Genomic DNA, 20,445 nt, shown 5'->3' on the forward strand with positions numbered 1-20,445 from the left:
ATTTGGTGGACCTGCTAATGCTGGGCATAAGAGGTCTTCCATATCTGATTGTTGCGTTTTTTAGTAAACCCAGCACAGAAGAGATGAAGCAAATAACCATTGGTAGTCTTCATGTTGACATGAGCTTCAATCATGCATGGTCTGTCATTTTTTGACCATGGAATACATTTTGTCATGGGTGAGATCCATGCCAGCGAAGTTAGTCAGGCAGCTTTTGCCCTGAACATCCTCACTAGTTAGCTTGAATTTCCTAAATGTGACTTCATTGTTCTGCAGATCTTCAAGGCTCACTTCAAACACACGGCCCTTAAGGCTGTCAAACACAATTTTGGTTCCTTGAGTCCTGGCAACTAGTGTTTTCCCAATATTTCTTAAGTTGAACATCTCAGGTGCTTTTACGTCACACCTATCTTTTTTAGAAAATGGATCAACCACTTTCTTCTTGTCTCCCTTTTTGCCGCCTTTTGTAAGGCACTTATTCTTGCCAACCACCATGGTGCTACTCAGAGAGCCAAAAGCTTGTTTCTCTCTTCTTCTCAATTAGTCTAGCTAGAGATGTGTCAATTTTGTTTATCTTTTCAAAGAACCAGCTTTTACTTTATTTTCTGTATAGTTTGTTTATTTTCTATTTAATTTATTTCTGTTCAGATATTTATTCTTTTTTCTTGGAATTTTTTGTTGTTGCTTTTCCACTTTTCTGAGGCATGATATTAGATGGTCCATTTGTCTTCTTTCCATCTTCTTATGTGCTATAAACTTTCCTCTTATGACTGCTTTTGCTGTGCCCAAAAGATTATGGAAACTGGTGTACTCATTGTCGTTGGCTTCCATGAATCTTTTGATTTCAGTCTATTTCTTCGGTAGTTGTGAAGTCATTCAAAAGTAGGTTATTTAGTATCTATGTATTTGTGTACTTTTGAAGATTTTTGTTGAAATTAATATCAAGTTAAATTCCATCATGGTCAGAAAAGATGCTAGATATAGTTTCTGTGCCTTTGAATCTGTAAAAACTTGCTTTGTGCCCTATCATGGGGTCAATCTTCCAAAAGGTTCCATGTGGGAGTGAGAAAAAAGTGTATCTTATTGTTTTTGGGTGGAAGGCTCTATAGATGTCTGTTAAATCCATTTGATTTATGGTATCATTTAGATCCTTTATCTCTTTGCTTATTTTTTTGTCTAGAAAATCTGTTCAAAGGAGAGAGTAGTGTGTTGAGGTACCCAACAATTAGTGTGTTGCAGTCTATCTCTCCTCTTAAACCTAATGATCTTTCTTTCATGTATTTGGGTGCTCCTGAGTTAGGTGAATAGATATTTATAAGCATTATATCTTCTTGATGGATTAGCCCTTTTACTACTATGTAATGTCCTTCTTTGTCTCTTTGTATAGTTTTTGTTTCAAAGACTATTTTGTCAGAAACTAGTATCGCGACTTCAGCTCTTTCTTCATTCCCATTTGCATGGAATACCTTTTTCCAGCCCTTCACTTTTAGTCTATGTATGTCTTTATCTATGATATGTTTCTTGTAGGCAGCAGATAGAGGGTTTATGTTTTTATATCCATTCAGCTGGTCTGTGTCTCTTGATCAGAGAATTTAATCCATTTACATTCAATGTTATTATCAATATTTCTGGACTTGTCCCTGCTTTTAAGTTGGTTATTGTCTTGGTTATCCTTTATTCCCTTATTTCTGTCTGTTCATTCTTTAGTTTGCCTGGGACAGGACTCTCTTCAGAGTTTCTGGAAGAGCTGGTCCCATGTGGCAAATTCTTTCAAGTTTTGTTTCAGAAGATTATAACCTTTTTTTGCCATACCTTTTTTTGCCAAGAAGGATAATCTTGCTGGATATAATAATCTTGGTTGAAATTGTTTCTCTCTCAACACTTTCAGTATGTCTTCCCATTCTTTGCTTGCATTGTTTCTGTTGAAAGGTCCAGTGTTAACCTGTTGGGATGACCTTTGTAAGTCACTTGACATTTCTCTCTTACCAATTTTAGTATCTTGTCTTTATCTGTGGTTTTGGCCAGTCCAGCTAAGATGTGCCAGATTTTTTGGGATTGATTCTTTTTGGGGTCCTTTGTATTTCTTGGATCTGGATGTTTGAATGCCTCTCTAGGTTTGGAAAGCTTTCTTTCAGAATTTCATGGAATAGATTTTCTATACCCTTACTAGTTTCTTCACCTTCTGGGATACCAATTATTCGGATGTTTGGACGTTTAATGGAATCTAGTATTTATCATATATTATCCTTTCTTTTTTGTTACTTTCTCTACCTTTTTGGTGTTTTTTTCTAAGTCAGAGGCTTTGTCTTCTACATCCGAGATTCGATCTTCAGCATGGTCTAATCGACTTGCAATACTTTCAAGATACACAATTCATCTCTAATAGTTCTACCTGATTCTTTCTTATGGTGTCAATTTCTCCTGTCAAATTGTGGAAGGACTTCCTCATCTCCTGGAACTCATTGTCTTTTTTCTGTTCCAACTCATAGAGTTTTGTCACTGTGACTGTTTGGGATTCTTTTTTTTTCTTTTTTTTTCCCCTTGGAGAGGTTTTCACTATAGGGCACATGCGCTTGCCAGAAAGACAGAGAGAGACAAAGATAGAAAGCAAGATATCACCCCCCAGGGGGGATGGCCACACAGCAATCCCTTCTTCTCCATTCTCCTCTCGGGATCTTGGGCACGCACGCACATGCGCCCGGTGTGAGTTTAAGCCACCGGGTCTGGGACTCGAACCATGGTCGACTACGTGGGAGTCCAGCAACATAGCCATTACACTAATTGCTGATCCCGCTTTTTTTTTTTTTTTTTTTTTTTTTTTACATTTTGGTAACTTGTGTTTTTTCAAGAGATGGAGTACAGTTACTGTATTCTTTTGATGAGACATATTTCCTTGATTTTTTTTTTTTTGAGACTTTTTTTCTATAGAGCACATACACTTGCCAGAGAGACAGTAAGTGAGAAATCACCCCCCTGGGGGTGATGGCCACATCCCAGTTTCTTCTTCTCTTGGGCACATGCAAACACACATCTGGCGTGTTTCAAGCTGCTGAGTCCAGGACTCAAACTGTAGTCAGTTGTGTGGGAGTCCAGTGATGTAACTGTTATGCCATCTGCTGGTCCCAATGCTTCGAATTTTAAAGCCCAATTCCATATTGTTAACTATCTTTTCTTTCCTTTGGATTGCTAGAGTTAAACTAGATCAGAAAAATTGACAGTGATACTAAAATCCCTAGGAAATCTTGTCACCTGAATTGTGGAGTTTTGAAATTCAGATTTCCTGTCAATAGAGGATGGCATACAGAATAGAGCATGAAAGGGACAAGAGGTAGGAAGGGCAGAGAGAAAGGGCTCTTAAGTATAGTCATATACTGCATTACATGTTGGTCAACAACAGACCGTATATATGACGGTGGTCCCATAAAATTATAATAGACTGTAACATATATCCTAGGTGTGCAGTAGGCTATGCCATCTAGGTTTGTGCAAGTATACTATATTTGCATAATAACAAAATCACCCTAGTACTGCATTTCTCAGAATATGTTAATATTGTAAAGCAATATATGACTGTATAATCTTGGTTGATAATCTCTGACTTTACTAAGACCTATTACTCATGATTTGCCTTTCCTTTGTACTTCTTTTGTAATCATGTCTTTTTTTAAAAAAAATTAATACCACTCTTTTGGTATTCTACTAGTATATCTCTCTTAGCAATTTAAATAATTTTATCTTCTTTTCTATAGCCATCACAACTCATGAAATCATCTAGTGTGTTGGAACCTCAATTCAACAGAATAGAAAACTATAGTTTGACTCCACCACCTTTTTCAGCAGAATTATCTTCTAATAGACATATTTCACAAAAAAATTTCACTCCCATAATAGCACCTTCTCCTTGGACAGCCACATGTGAAAAAAAGAATGAACAGGTACTTTTTGAATCACCAGTTCTTGGCCACTTTAGGATTATATTTTCATGATATGCATTTGTTTCTCTGTTTACAGATTTTAAAAGCGTAAGTTGAAAATTGCTATAGATCTAACTGAAAGATAAATTAAGGATAATGATTTCTCTTTGGTCAAATGTTTCATTCTTGGGAACCAGCAGTTAGCGTAATGGCTATGTCGCTGGACTCCCACATAGTTGACCGTGGTTCGCGTCCCGGACCCGGTGGCTTAAAACTCACGCCGGGTGCATGTGCGTGTGTGCCCAAGATCCCGAGAGGAGAATGGAGGAGAAGGGATTGCGGCGTGGCCATCCCCCCTGGGGGGTGATTTCTCGCTTTCTGTCTCTGTCTCTCTCTGTCTGTCTGACAAGCGCACATGCCCTGTAGCAAAAACCTCTCAAAAAAAAAAGTTTCATTCTTTGCACTGCAGGGGATTATGAATCCAAAAACTGAGTGTTCTTTAATAGTCTTAGAAGTTATTATTCTTTGAGAAAATTATTAATAAACAGTGAAATTAAAAATAGTTCAATGGGTTATGAAGTTGTTGCTTATAATTACTGTAAATGACTATTGGCAATGTCAGTGTGACATGATATATACACTATCTAGGAAGCATCATATGAAAATAGGAATATACAGTCTCAGTGATGCCTTAGTAGTCACTTAAAATCTAAGTTGTGATGACTTGATTCTTATAGGATTTGAAGGATGACAAATGTTTATATGCACTTCACTTAACATTATACAAATTTATTTGTTAATTGATAGGTAGTGCTAAAGTGTTGATCGTAAGCTCTACAGTAAAAACTATAAAAACATCCTAGACATTTTTAAAATTCTGAAATGTGTATGTCATAGGACTACCAGGAATTGATCTACCATACTTATATAGAGTTTATAATACAAAATTATTTACCATTGTTATCCAAATGTGTAATGGGAATGAGGAAAATGGTTACATAAACACTGTCATCTTATTTAAAATTTTTTGAACATTTATTTATTCATCTATTTATTTGTTGTGATTTTTCAAGCCACTGGATCTGGATCTGAACCACAGTTGGCCGTGTGGGAATCCAGCATCCTAACCACTATGCTACCTGCTGTCTTTTTATTTGGGGGGGGTTGCTATAGGGCACATGTACTTGCTGGAAGGACAAAAGAGAAAGAGACAGAAAGCAAGAAATTACCCCCTGGGGGAGACGGCCATGCCATAATTCCTTCTCCTCCATTCTCCTCTTGGGATTTTGGGCATGTACTCACACGCCCCTGGTGTGAGTTTCAATCTGTTGGGTCTGGGACTCGAACCACGGTCGACTATGTGTGAGTCCAGTGACATAACTATTATGCCATCTGCTGGTCCCCACATTATCTTCTTAATGGGAATAATTTTTATTTTCTTTCATTTTTAGCATACAGTGGTTTATGTCATATTTATATATATATATTTATCATTTATAAATGATATTCAATCTAATATATCATTTGTAAATTCATAGGTTATACTATAGTTATGTTGTAGTATGTTACCATAACATATGATATAATATATAGCTAAGCATAATTTTATTAAAATATATTGTTTCTCTGAGAGGAAAAAAATGAAGTGTTACATTCTATAATATGTGCTAGCCTTACTGACTTTTTTCTTTTTTAAAATTTTTATTATAGGGTTCATGTGCTTGCCAGAGAGAGACATAGAAAGAGAGGGAAAGTGAAAAAACACCCCTTGATGGGGGGATGGCTATGCCACCATTTCTTCTCCTACATTCTCCTCTCAGGATCTTGGACATACATGCACACGTGCCTGGTATGATTTTCAAACCACTGGGTCTGGGACTTGAATCAGGGGCCAGCCATGTGGGATCCAGTGCCTTAAACTCTCTATCACCTGCTGGCCCTAGCCTTATTCATTGAAGGGCCCAATATTTTTTATGCCATCGGGCAAGTGACTGCATGTGTATGCATGTGTGCAAGAGAGAGAGGAAAGGAGGAAGGGAGAAAGCACCTCCACATGGAGTCTGGTTATACAGTTCTTCATCCCTTCAGTTTTTCATCATATCAGATCCTGAGCACATGTGCACATGCCTGGTGTGTCAATAGTTTCTGAGGCAATGGAAAACCTATGTTTATATCAGGTTGTTGGAAAAGTTATGATGCATATTTTTGCATTATGACTTTTGCAACAACCTAATATTTTATCACACAAAAATTTACATTGTAGTTTTTAGCTCATCTTTGCTTTTTTTGGATACTTTATGAGAGTAGAAAATACTGTGTAATCTCTATTTAAACAATCTCCTCTTTGTCTTCACATATTATAGACTTCAGGTTAGTGATTAATCCAGAAGGGCAAATAATGTTATACCTAGTATGCCAGAAGAATGAAAAAAAGAAGCTAATGTCCCTGTTGCCTCTTTTTTTTTTTTTTTCTGGAGAAGGTTTTGCTATAGGGTGCACGTACTTGTCAGAGAGACAGAAAGTGAGAAATCACCCCCCAGGGGGGATGGTCACCCCACAGTCTCTTCTCCTCCATTTTCCTCTTGGGATCTTGGGCATGCACACCTGGCGTGAGTTTAAGCCACTGGGTCCGGGACTCAAACCATGGTCGCCTACATGGGAGTCCAATGACATAGCCATTATGCCAACTGATGGTCCTCCTCCCCCCATTCCCTCTTCAAGTCATTGTGTCTCATTGTGAGGTGGTAATGGAGTATTTAATAATTTATTTGGATGGAGTTCAAGAAAAGTAAGAACTGAAATGATAAAAAACATTATAAATATAAAAAATTGGAAATATAAAATTATAAATGTAAAAGGAAGCTAGTTAAAAAAATGGGTTAGAGGAAATGGTTTGGGGCTTCTTAGTCCCAATCAAAATAGCATTGAACTAATACATAATAAATTATCTTTTTGATTTATTTGTGTGTTTCTCACTTCAAAGGATGACTTTGTCCCTGCACAATTGTTACTGTCCTTCTGAGACTGAGCTGTATGAATTAACTGAGAAGTTAGTAGAAGCCTGACTTTTAAAAAAAATTTTTTTTAGCATTTCCTTTTGAATTCTGCTCTTTACTATCTATTGTTTTTGCAATCATTTATCTCCAGACTTCTCTCTTCTTCATTGGCTATACATCTAATATACTTCAGATATAAATTAGCATTGTTGGATAGATTAGTGTCAGACCAATGTACTAAATTACATTCACATGGTATCTTTATTGACAAATGAATATTCTCATTTGCTTTTCACAACACTATCTCCTTTTTTTCCTGAATAAAACTGACATTCAGAAAAACTAAAGTAGTCATCTAAAATTAGATAGTATATGGAAAAACAGAGAAAAGTACAGCTGTTTCCTTGGGATAAACTTATTTTCTGTCACAAAAATTTAACTAGTAGTTACTCAGGAAGCTAGTATCTTGAGTATTTTTTTTTGTTCTTATTTTTAAATCTTTTTAAAAAAATCCTGAAAAATAGTGGATCAACTATTTAACTAATGACCCAATAATTAGTTCACCATAGTATCACTCTGTTATTTTCAAAATCATTCAAATGCTTCTTGGTTTCATTGCTTTAAAAGTATCCCTTTTTGTTTTCAATGAGGGCTAAAATTACTATTAGACTGAAAATATACATATTTTAAAATATAGTTGTAGTTTACTTAAATATTTTATGGCAAATAAATTGTATGTATGTACATTTACTATTTTGGCAGTTTCTTCCACTTCTTTTTTTTTTTTCTTTTTTTTTTTTTTAGCTCAGTAACATGAACTCTTCTGACTCCTTGGTTTCAAAATTAAATGAAAGCGAAGATATTCTCAGGCAATCTTGTAAAACAGGACCATTTGAAACATCATTTGAAAGATTAAACAGGTAAGCAAAGATGCTAAAGAAAAAAAGTAGCTGTACCATTCTATATTCAATTATTTGATTTTAATGGACATAAATATTTTTAGTTAATAAGATAGACCTAAGTATAGTATGCCCTACTGATACCCATTCTCCATTGTGCAGTAAAAAAGTCCACATATAACTTTTTTTTTAGTTTGCTATATGATACATGCTCTTGCTGGGGAGAAACAGAGACAGGGAGAAAGGGAAAGTGAAAAAATTACCCTGTAGGGGAGATGACCATGGCCACAGTCCCTTCTCTTCCATTCTCCTCTCGCGGCTTCAGATATGCACGCATGTGCCCAATGTGACTTATCAAGTTGTAGGTTCAGGACTCAAAATGTGCAGTTGGCCATGTGGGATGCAATGCCTTAATGACCATGTTAACTGACTGAACCCATGTATAACTCTTAACTTCAAAAATTTTAACTACTAAAAACTCTCTGTTGACCAGACCAATTATGGAAATAGTCATTTATATACATATTGCATACATATTGTGTATGTTATAAAAATATATCCTGTATTCTTATGATTAGGTAAGCTAGAGAAAGGTAAATGTTAAGAAAATAATAACAAAGAGAAACTATACTTATAGGACTGTACCATATTTTCCAATATAGTTATTGAAAAAAATCTGCACATAAGTGGACCTGTGTAGTCTCAACCTGTGTTGTTCAAAGGTCTCCTGTATTTCTAGGGAAAAAAATCACTATAAGTAAAATGTATTATTTAATGAAAATAGTTTTAAGTAATTATTTTTTAATGTGAACATCTACATTTACTTTTAAAAGTATTTTAGGCAAAGATAGCTGAAATCTTTTGTAATCTCCATGAATTACTATTTTATTTTTCTGTATCATATTTTTTTTACATTTAATTGCAGTTAGTGGAGCAGAATTTCAGTTTTATTTTTTAGATGTTAAGATATAAACCCTGACTCATTATTTTGAAAATCTATTACAGTTGTAAAACTAGTTTGAATCCCTCCTAGTGAGAAACCTAGACTATAATCCTATCCTAATTTCCTTCATTTTAGTAAGTGCCATTAGTATTCACTCAGGTGCTAAAGCCAAAGTAAAAATTGTCCTTGATTCCTTCTTTTCTTTCAACACCAATGTTCACTTAACCAACAAAGTATTGTCAATTTTAGATTCTGATAAACTTTAAAATTACCTACTCATGTTTTAGTTCTATAAGTCCTAATCTAAGCTACCACTGCCTCTTCGCTGGAGAATTGTAATGCCACATAATTACCCTTTTTGTTTCTTCTTTGTTCCAAGGTCCTTTGTAAAACAGTTTTATGAATGTATAATTGTATATGACAAACTGAACTTATTTCAAATTTTTCAAAGTGCATATTTTAAATATGTCAAATATAATAAACATACTCATCATCCCCAGTAGTTTTTCTCAGCACCTTTGAATCCCTTCTTTGGTTTTTGGCTATTACAGATGAAAGTTTATGTGTAAGTCTTTAGACATATGCTTTATTGTTCTTGGGTGAAAGTGGAACGTGGAGTCACATGGTATATGTATGTTTCAATTTTAAAGAAACTGCTAAACTATTTAATGAAGTGATTACATTATTTTACATTCTCATCAGCAATATATGAGAGTTCTTGTTGCAATACAGCCTTGTCAACACTTGGAGCTGAACAGACAACTTTAAGGAAAACCTATAAGCATCCAAAAGCGTATGAAAAAATGCTTAACATCCCTTATCGTAAGGGAGATACAAATCAAAACCACAGTGAGCTACCACCTAACCACAGTCAGAATGCCTTAGATTAAAAAAATAAATACGTGATGGTTTGACTGTGGTGAAAAAGGAACTCTCCTACACTGTTGGTGAAAATGTAAATTATTTACTTTACTCCGATGATCCAATAGTACAACTACTATGGAGGACAAAGACCTACAATAAAACTACCATACGATCTAGCAGTTTCACTCCTAGATATCTATCCAAAGGATAGGGATACACTCAGTCGGATAAACACATTTGCATATCCATGTTTATTGTGGCATTATTCACAATTGCTAAGACATGGAACCAACCCAAATGCCCACTAATAGATGAATGGACTAAAGTGTGGCACCTATACAGTTAAAACGGAAGCACCTTCATCTTTGAACTTTACGTTATACTTGCTTCCTCCTTTTTCCCTGATTAAATAGAATAATTAATAGTCTTACTGTCTGTGCTAACTAGCCCGAAACCTTTTTGTTTAGATGTTCCTTAGCAATGTAACTACCAGACCCTCACCCAGAGCCATGGGGACCTTAAACAAAGGTCTGGAGAGTGCCCTTAGAAATAATTAACCTGCTTGATTCAGCTTCTGTAACTGCTTTCCCATGGGAACCCCATTTCCTTTCTTCTTCACCCCCTCCTCAGTTTCCATTGTAATCACCATATCAACCTAGAATTGATTGTGATTTTTACCTATTTAAGCACCCCTTTCCTTTCACTAGGAGCTGTGGGGTTTTGAGAGACATGACTCCCCCTCATATACTGCCTCTTAATCAATAAAATGCGAATAAATTTGGCTATGTCTGGAGGTCCTCTTATTTCTAGCTGATTAGGCTATTACACAGTATGATATACTACTCAGCCAGGAAAAATGAGACCCTGACACTTCATAGATGAATATGGATGATTTACTACTTAGTGAAGCAAGCCAGACCATGAAAGAGAGGCATTGTATATGCTCGCTTAATATATACTAAACATCTGCACTCTATAAAAGAATCTGAAAGATTAGAAGATATAAAATCACGGAAAGCTACTGTGGATACTAGGGACTATAATATCTTTGAACTAATACATAGTGTATTCATGCTGGGAAAATTATTTTTATATGTTGTAATGATGCTCAGTGATTGATTATAAAAAAAAATGACAAAATCAACTGACCTTTAATAAATATAAAAATTTTTCTTTTCCTGAGAATCTCATTTTTTTTTTCTGTTGATCTGTAGATTTAGCTGTATGTTATTACCACACTGCCTTGATTACTGTACCTTTGCTGTAAGGGTTGAAATCAAGAGACGTATTAGTCCTCCTATTTTTTTCTTTATCAAAAATGTCTTGATTGTTCTTAATTTTGTGAATTTTCATATAAATTTTAGATTTAGCTTGTCAGAATTTACAAGAAAAAATAAAAATAAAAAAGGCAACAACAACAACAAAACCCCCCAAAGATTAACAGCAAACCTACAAACCTACATGGATTGGTATTGTGTTGAATCTGTAGATTAATTTTGGTAGAATTGCCATCTTAACAATGGTGACTCTTTCAATCTATGAGCATGAAATGTTTCTCATTTATCTTTAATGCAATTTATTATAATTTTCAGTATATAAGCCTTATGCATCCTTTGTTAAATGTATTCCTAATATTTTACTGTTTTTATTATAGTACCACTATTATGAATGGATTTATTTTCCTAATTTTAGTTTTGGGTTGTTCATAGCTATTATATAGAAGTATAACTAATTTAAAAAATTTTGTATCTATTGCCTTGTTGAATTCATTATTAGTTCTAGTAGTAGTTTAGTAGATTCTTTAGCATTTTCACCGAAGTGGATTATGTCATCTAAAAAGAAAGCTATTTTAATCTCTTCCTTTTCAGCCTAGATGGCTTTTACTCTTTTTTCTTTCCTGGCCACACTCACTAGAATTTCTAGTGAAGTGCTGGATAGAGCTAACAAGAGCAGACATGTTTGCAGTTTTTCTAGTCTTAAAGAAAAGCATTTAGTTTTTCCTCATTAAATATCATGTTAACTGCAGGGGTTTTTTTTGTGTGTATTTTTAGGTATCCTTCATCAGGCTGAGAAAGTTCTAGTTCATTGAGAGTTTTTATCATGGATTTTGTCAAATGCATAATATATTATTTTCAGAGGTGAAACCACCTTGTATTCCTAGTGTTTTAGTTTGAATGTATCTCCCCAAAATTAATGTATTGAAATCTGGGAGACTATTTTAACAATGTTCTGAGAATGGGAACTTAATCTGATTGTGATGTTGGAAGTTAGAGCCTTTGGGAAATGATTAATCTGATTGTGATGTTGGAAGGTAGGGCCTTTGGGGAGTGATTAGGATTAAAGTTATTAGTGTAAGGCTCCTATGATTGAATTTAATATTTGCTAGAGGGTGTGTGCAGTTGCAGAAAAGAGACAGAGAGAAGTGAATAAGATAAACTCCCTCGTCCCTACCCCCTGCCCCGCACCCAGAGGCATGGTCCTGCTACAATACCTTCTGTATTTCTCCCTCTTCAGGGATTCTGGGTACACATGCATACATGCCTGATATAGTTTTAAGCTGCTGGATCTAGGACTTGAACTACTTCATCAGCCATGTGGGATCCCACTGCCTCAACAATCTTGCCACTGGTTGGCTCTGAACTGATAGTTTTTGTAGTTTTTTTATGATGTAATTGCTCTTGGGGGAAAGGGTTTGCCAAATTTCTCCCTTTGCCATTCCAGAAGACTTATTTCACATTAATTGATTTTTAAAAGTTAAATCAATCTTGTATTCCTGGAATAAACTGCACTTGTTCTTAATGTGCTCTTCTTCTTATGTATTCTTCCTTCCTTTTTTTTTTTTTTTTTTTTTTTTTTTTTTGCCTTAGGGACCGTACATTTGCTGGAGACAGCAAGAGACAGAGACAGAGGGAAAGTGAGAAATCACACCTCAGAGAGGATGGTCATGCCTCTGTCCCTTTTCCTCCATTCTCCACCTGGGATCTTGGGTACACATGCATACATGCCTGGCATGGTTCTCAAGCCACTGGGTCTGGGACTTGAACTGTGGTCGGCCATGCAGGAATCCAGCAACATAATTGCTATCTGCTGGACTCCTGAAGTATTCTTTTGAAAAAATGTATTGCTTATGATTGTATGTATGTATGCATATGTATGTGAAAGTGAATGGTGGTAGGGGAACACCCTTCAAAGGGTCTGGTCATGCTGCATTCCTCTTCCTCCAGCCTGTCAGATCTTGGACACTTGATATGTGGATTCTTTTTTTTTTTTTTTTTTGAGAGGTTTTTGCTAAAGGGCACGTGTGCTCGCCAGAAAGACAGAGAGAAAGATGGAGAGACATACAGGGAGAAATCACCTCCCAGGGGGGTTGGCCATGCCGTAATCCCTTCTCCTCCATTCTCATCTCGAGATCTTGGGCACACATCCACATGTGCCCAACGTGAGTTTAAGCCACCAGGTTCAGTACTTGAACTGTGGTAGACCACATGGGAGTCCAGCGACATCGTCATCACACCAAATACTGGTCCTGATATGTGGGATTCTAACTGTGGTAGCTATGTAGGATCTACCTTCTCTTAAGAAGCATGTTACTGAATAGCCAACTCTATCCTTGTTTAGGTGTTCTTGAATTTGATTTGATAAAATTAGGCTAGGAATTTTCGCATCAGTCTTTTTGAGGGATATCATTTTGTGGGTTTCTTTATAGTATTCTTGGTCTTACTTTGATATCAACCTAATGCACTGTAATGGGATAATGGGGGAAGTTACAAGGCTTGTTTAATTTTCAATAAGAGTTTGTGTAGAATTGGTATAATTTATTACTTAAATCTCTGGTAAATTTCATCAGTGAATCCCTTTGGTACTAGTGTTATTAATCAGGAAGGTTTTTACTACAGTTTTCATTTTTTTGTTTTTTTTTTGAGAGGTTTTTGCTATGGGGTGTGCGCTGCACTCGCCAGACAGACAAAAAGTGAGAAATCAACCCCCCCCCAAAAAGTGAGAAATCAAGCCCCCTTCCCCCCAGGGAGGATGGCCATGCCACAATCTCTTCTCTTCCATTCTCCTCTTGGGATCTTGGGCATGCACGCAACAACACGCTTGGAGTGAGTTTAAGCCACTGGGTCTGGGACTCGAACCGTGGTTGACTACATGGGAGTCCAGAGACATAGTCATTATGCCAACTGCTGGTCCCAACAGTTTGCATTTTTAACTAAGCATAAGGCTACTCAGATTATTTCTTTGTGTGTGTGTGTGTTGGTTGGTTGTGTCCTGCAAAGAATGTATTCATTGCTATTGACATAAAGTTATTCGTAAGATCCCCTTATTATCTGCTTAAAATCCTCAATACCTATATTGCTGTCCTCTCTCTCTTTCATATTGGTAAATTGTATCTTTTTTTCCCCTCCCTGATTATTCTGATTAGGGACTAACCAATTTTATTTATCTTCCTACAGAATCATGTTTAGATTTGCATGTCTCTTATTCTTTTCTATTTTTAGTTGTATTGAATTCTACTCTGATCTTTACTGTTTCTGTTTATCTGTTTATTTTGGGTATTAATTTGGTCTTTTTTTTTTTTTGAGAGGTTCTTGCTATAGGTCACATGCGCTCGCCAGACAGACAGAGAGACAGAGAGATAGAAAGTGAGAAATCACTCCCCCAGGGGGGATGGCCGCTCCGCAATCTCTTCTCCTCTGTTCTCCTCTCAGGATCTTGGGCACACATGCACATGCGCCTGGCGTGAGTTTTAAGCCACCAGGTCCGGGACACGAACCACGGTCAACTACGTGGGAGTTCAGTGACACAGTCGTTATGCTAACTGCTGGTCCCAATTTGCTCTTTTTTTAAACTTAAGGTAAGAGTCAAGGTCATTGATTTTAAATGATTCTTTTCTTATTTAGACATTTAGGGCAATAAGTTTCTACTAACTGCTTTTTCTGCAGCTTAACACATTTCCAGATGTTTTTTTTGTTTTCATTCAGTTCATAATAATGAATTTTCCTTTTTATTTTGTAAGCCCATAGATTAGAAATAAGTTTATTCCATGATGTCCAGAAATCCCAAGACTATACTGTAGTCTTTCTGAATTAATTCCATTGTGGAGAGGGAACATACTTTGTATAATATTGCCCCTTTAAATTTATTGAGGCTTGTTTACTATGCTGTGTTCATTTTTTAAAAAAAACTTTGTCTTGGGGCTAGAAGTTGGCGTAATGGCTCTGTCACTGGACTCCCACGTAGACAACGTGATTTGAATCCCAGACCTGGTGGCTTAAACACATTCTGGGTATGTGTGCGTGCATGCCCAAGATCCCGAGAGGAGAATGGAAGAGAGGGGATTGTGGCTTGACCAGATCCCCTTGGGGGGTGATTTCTCGCATTCTGTCTCTCTGTCTCTCTCTCTCTCTGTCTTTCTGGAAAGTGCATGTGCCCTATAGCAAAAACCTCTCCAAAAAAAAAAAATCTTTTTCTTTTATTGTGTCATTTTTTTTATAGATTATATTGTTATGTATTTAGATTCACTAAATTGTATTTTCTTGGTTTCATCTGCTAGTTATTCTACTGAGTATTTTTTTCAACTCTGGAAGTTTGGTCTAACTCATCTTTATATCTTCCCTGTGCCAGTTTTTTCTCTCTTGAGTCTATGGAATATAGCTTTGATAACTCTCTCAAAGTTCTTGTCTTCAGATTCTATCACTTTAGTCTATTTCTAACAGTGGAATTTGTGCCTTATAATTTGTTATAATTTTTCGATTCTTTGCATTCTGTTTTTTAAACTCTAATGGTTTGTTTCTTATTCCCTAATTATAAAGTTCAGAGCAGAATTTTAGCATTAAATAGTGACACATACCAAGTTTCAGATATGTATTAACCCATGTAAATTTTAACACATCAAAATGATTTCCTGCATTTAGAGGAGAAATATTTGCTGATTAAGAAGAAATTTGTGGAGATGGCTTCTGAAGATCTTCATTATAGACTGCTTTATAGTGGAACATTGCAATTAGAAGTGTAGACCTTCTTTCTAAAGTTTGCTGTAATCAACATTCACTAAGTAAAACTTGTATTGATCATTGGGATCCAGCTTGTTCCAGGGTTCAGGGTTATTCTTTCTGTCCCAAGAGAAATCTGGATTGAACATTGCCAAACACATGAGATACAGTACTGCTCTAGCACCTCCAATGTCAATAAATATAAACGGGTATCAAACTGGATGTTTCTTGGCCTGGCTTAGGACCTGGTGGAGCATGATTATGGTGGAGGACTCCGGTCTGAAAGCAGAGAATGAATCTGCCAGGCCAGAGGCTTGGTACTTTCTTCACTACTTCTATGCATTTTTGATGGTTTAGTTTGGATTTTGTAATTGTGAAATTTATCTTTTTGGATGCTGGAAATTTTTGCATTTTGAAAATAATTTTAAGGTTTGATCTGGGGTGCAGTTTAGTTACTTGGGAATAGTATGATCTTATTGAAGCTGGCTCTTAAACTTTCTTAAGCAGAACCAGTTGACCTTCAATCTATGGATAATTTTGCCCCCCCCCACCCCACCCCCCGAGACAAGACTCTTCTGAATTTCTCCTGATTCCTCTTGACTTTAGAGATTTTCCCACTCTTTTGGGTAGAAACACAAAATTTTTCCAGGTTTGTGTGCACTCTTAAGATTATTTTGGCTTTCACTTAGAATGGTTCTTTCCCCAGCCTTGGGTAATTACTTTACATGCACACACTGATCAGTACCTAGCTGAAGACTTGAGAACAACCCTCTGTAGATCTGGAGCTCTTTCTCTTCTCTGAAGCACTGTTTTTTATGGTACTCTAACATGTGAACTCTGCCCCATTCAGTCTCCCTGGACACCCTAGCTCTGTATCTTTAGTAACAACCAGTTAGCTGGGCTCTGATCCCTATGCTGTGGCTTGGATACTCATTCCAGGCAGTAAGCTAGGATAAGAGTTCTCCTGATTTGTTTTCTCTCTTACAGGGATCATTATCTTGTTCTTCCTGGTGTCCTACATCTGAAAACTGTCTCAGATATTTTGTCTAGTTTTTTTTCTTTTTTTTTTTTTTTGATATTTTTGGTATAGGGTGCGTGCACTTGCTGAAGAGAGAGAGCGCAAGTGAGAAATGACCCCCCCCAGTAGAGATGGCCATGCCATAATCCCTTCTTCTCCATTCTCCTCTTGGGATCTTGGGCACACACACACATGTGCTCAGCCCGAGTTCTAAGCTACCAGGTCCAGGACTCAAACTGCAGTCGACTAAATGGGAGTCCAGCGATGTAACTGTTGTGCCATCTGCTGGTCCCTAGTTTTTAAATTTCATCAGGAGGTAATTTTGATGTCTCTTATTTCATTTTGGCCAGATAGAAATCCTAATATTTATTCTTTACTCAGCAATTAAACTAATATTTTCTAAGGCAAAAAGATCAGTTTTACTTTTATATTTAGACACTTTCAATGGCTTCTTATTCTTTTTTTCAAAAGTAAGCCTCTGGGGTCAGCCTGTGGCATCGTGCTAAAGGCAGCTGGATCTTACAAAACTGGTAGCACACCTGGAGTCCCAGACATGGGAGCTTGAGAAACATAATGGGCACATGTCCATGTGCTCCAAAAATTCCAAAAAGAAGGATAAGATAGAGGAGAAGGGATTGTGTTTATAGGGGGTACATTCTCACTTCCCCGCTCTCTGTCTGTCTCAGATGAATGTACACACCCCAAACATTTAAAATAAGGCTGTGTGTAATCTGGGTCCTTTTGTACCATTTTAGCCATAAGTCATAAGTTTTCTTTCACTGATTCTATTTTCTTTATTCCTTTACTGTTTCTGAAATATGTGGCAAATTTTGTATTTATACTTCTCTTTGCAGTGTGCTTACTCCCTTCTTCACATGTCTAACTATTCTATACCTTTAGCTTATTATTGCTTTCTTATTTGGGTCTTTTCTGAGCAAATTATCTGAAATGCAGCCTCCAACACAAGGTATTCCTCCATCATGTGATCTGGTAGGACCTGTAATTATCTGTTCCATTTCTTTAGTTCTTTATTTTCTTATCTGTTGTACTTATTAGTGGTTGTTTATTATATTTATTTACTGGAATATAAGTTACTGTATCTCCCTATTGCATAGTAGGCATATATTAAATATGTGTTGAGTACATGTGAAAGGTTTATTTAGATAATTTATCCCTATTTTAGTCCTTTAAAGAAAAGTGAGCATGTATGCACGAGAGAGAGGGATAGCAGGGGAGAGAGAAAGAAGTAGTGGGAGTGAGAGCTGTTTTTGACAGAGTCTCACTACAGTTGCAGTAATTCTGCCCCAGTCTCCTAGATGACTAGGACTACAGCCCTGTGCCACAATCCTTGACCTGCATAGACTGGCCAGAAACTGAACCTGGGTCTCTGTAGCTTCAGCCATCACATAGCAGTTTCCTCCCACTTGTACCACTGCAGTTGTGCCAGTCCCTAGTGTTTAATTAATTTTATATTTTTATATAGAAATAATTAAATTGTTTAAGAAGTTGGATTGATAGGACTTTCCAATTTTATAGCATCATTTCTTTCTGTTATGTCTACAAGTAATAATTCTTCCCAATATTCAGTCCCCAAATTCAAAGCCATCTGCCTGATTTTTCTCAAGTGGAAGAATTTATTTCTATTGTAATAACACTTGACTATAAGATAACCCTTATCACTTAGTATTTTTGCCTTCCTCTTCTATAAATTTATTTTTTCTAATTTTTAAAAGTCTTTTATGAGAGTAAGAGGCACAGAGTAGTGCAAAGACAGACATATTTTCAACAGAGTCTCACACTGTGATCCCCACAGTGTACGGGTTGAGCTTGTGATCTTCCACACAGATCCAGCATCACTTGCACATGTTACTGCTGTGCCGCTGAGCTAGCCCAATGTAAGTTTCTTGTTGGCAATGCTGTGAATTACAAATTTCTTTAGCATTCATATGTCTTTGAATGGTTCTCCCAAGTCAGAATGCTTGAAACACTTTTTAAAAATTATGAGTTAGCTGTATATGGTGACACACACACGAAATCCTGACTACCTGGGAGTCCGGGCAGGATTGTGAATTCGAGGCTAGCCTGAGGAGTATAGCGTGTAATGAGACCCAACTCTTAAAAATATAATGAAAGAAGTATGATTTAGTGGTACTCACTACCACAATTCTGTGTTCTGCAGTTTGGGGCCACATGGGATGCCTGAGTTCAATTCCTTGTTCAACCTGAAGGCTCTGGAAAGTAGCATGCACCTGTAATCCCAGCAACTTGGGGAGACTGAAGCAGAAGTATTGTGAGGGCTGACCTGGGCAGCATAGTGAAACCCTGTCTAAAAAATACGTGGATATGGTGGGGTTGCCTGTGTTCCTAGCTGGGAGACTGGTACAGGAGAATTATGACATGGCAAGACCTTGTCTTAAAAAAAATTATGATATACGTTTATAGGGTGCTTTATCACATACAAAGTGCTTTTAAATTTATTCTCTTATTTAGACTAATAGAAATTTCTCTGGTGTTAATGGTGCATACTATTAAATACTATAGATTATGCCTTTTGGTTTAGCAAAGTAGCATTATTCTGCCTAACACAACAATAAGACTTTTTAAGACATGATGTAGGAAACTGAGCTATGAAAATTCATACCAAACTGTGTTCTTTTATCTCATGTCTCCACCACATGACCTACTGCCTAGAATATAGTATTTGATCACTTAAAAAATGAAACTAGAGGGACCAGCAGATGGTGTAATGTTTACATTGCTGGTCTTCCACGTAGTCTACCATGGTTCGAGGCCCCAGACCTGGCAACTTAAACTCATGCCAGATGCATGTGCCTGGAGAAAGGACTGCAGTGTGGCCACTCCCCTGGTGTGGGTGATTTCTCGCTTTCTGGTTCTCTCTCTCCAGTGAATGCATGTACCCTATCGCAAAAATCTCTTATCTCCTTAAAACAAAACAAAATTAGAAGTCAGAGTTTTAGTTGTTGATGCATTTCTTTTCTAAATTTATTTGATACTTTCAGGCTCTGGAAAACCTAATCATAAATAAATTTGTATGAAGCTATTGGCAATAAAATAAAAAAGGTCTTAATTTTGAATTATTTTCTGTCATAGCTTTGATTCTTGTGCATGAGTTGGACTTAACCTAGTTATCATTTCTATTAGAAGGAAACTTACTAGTTATTTAATTCACCTAGTTTTCATTTAATTCATCTTATCTCTTGTTTATATTTTTTATCTATACATTAATATATACATTATTCTTCAGAACTTTGAAATAGCTCTTATATTCTTGTTAGGTTGAGAAATATCTATTATGGTATTCTCATAACTATTTGTTTGGTATTTTTAACATGAGATGATTTTTCTCTGCACAGTCTTCAAACAGCTTTCTCTGGTCAAGTGGAACAGCAGTGACATACAGTGGTTGTCTAGGTGATTTGCTAAGCTTTATTACAGAAGACATAGTATAGTTTGGTTATAATTTGTTAATGTAACATTAAAATGATTTGTACACTTATTTTCCATGTTGAAATATAAAACTGAACATAATTTATATTCAATAAGTCATTTGAAGAGTGCTTTAGAAAATTCCACCCAAAGCAATATTTATTTAAATATAAAAAATATAATAAGCTAGGTAAAATATTAATACTTACTCAGTATGTTCTCTAAGAATTTAACTGTAAAATTTTTCTCAATAAAAATGACATATGCTTTTCTTGCTAAATATGTTTTTATTTATTTCAAAGACCAGAAAATGAGAATTTCCTCACTAAAAGACCTGCCATAATTATGGGTGAAGATTGTGGAAGCAGGAG

At 36.2% G+C, this 20,445-nt stretch overlaps 1 protein-coding gene and 1 pseudogene across 1 annotated transcript in view; one reads left to right on the plus strand and one right to left on the minus strand.

Annotated features, from left to right (window-relative positions):
• Positions 1 to 20,445, plus strand: part of REDIC1 (regulator of DNA class I crossover intermediates 1) — a 78,437-nt gene that overhangs the window by 34,227 nt on the left and 23,765 nt on the right. Inside the window, exons 6-8 of the mRNA XM_006168094.1 lie at positions 3,750 to 3,935; positions 7,715 to 7,830; positions 20,377 to 20,440. Coding sequence (XP_006168156.1) covers positions 3,750 to 3,935; positions 7,715 to 7,830; positions 20,377 to 20,440 — 366 coding nt within the window. The remainder of the gene's footprint in view (positions 1 to 3,749; positions 3,936 to 7,714; positions 7,831 to 20,376; positions 20,441 to 20,445) is intronic.
• Positions 15,621 to 15,866, minus strand: LOC102469583 (cytochrome c oxidase subunit NDUFA4 pseudogene; annotated as a pseudogene).

Source organism: Tupaia chinensis, unplaced genomic scaffold, assembly GCF_000334495.1.
Source record: "Tupaia chinensis unplaced genomic scaffold, TupChi_1.0 Scaffold145519_1, whole genome shotgun sequence".
In the NCBI taxonomy this organism is placed as follows: domain Eukaryota; kingdom Metazoa; phylum Chordata; class Mammalia; order Scandentia; family Tupaiidae; genus Tupaia; species Tupaia belangeri.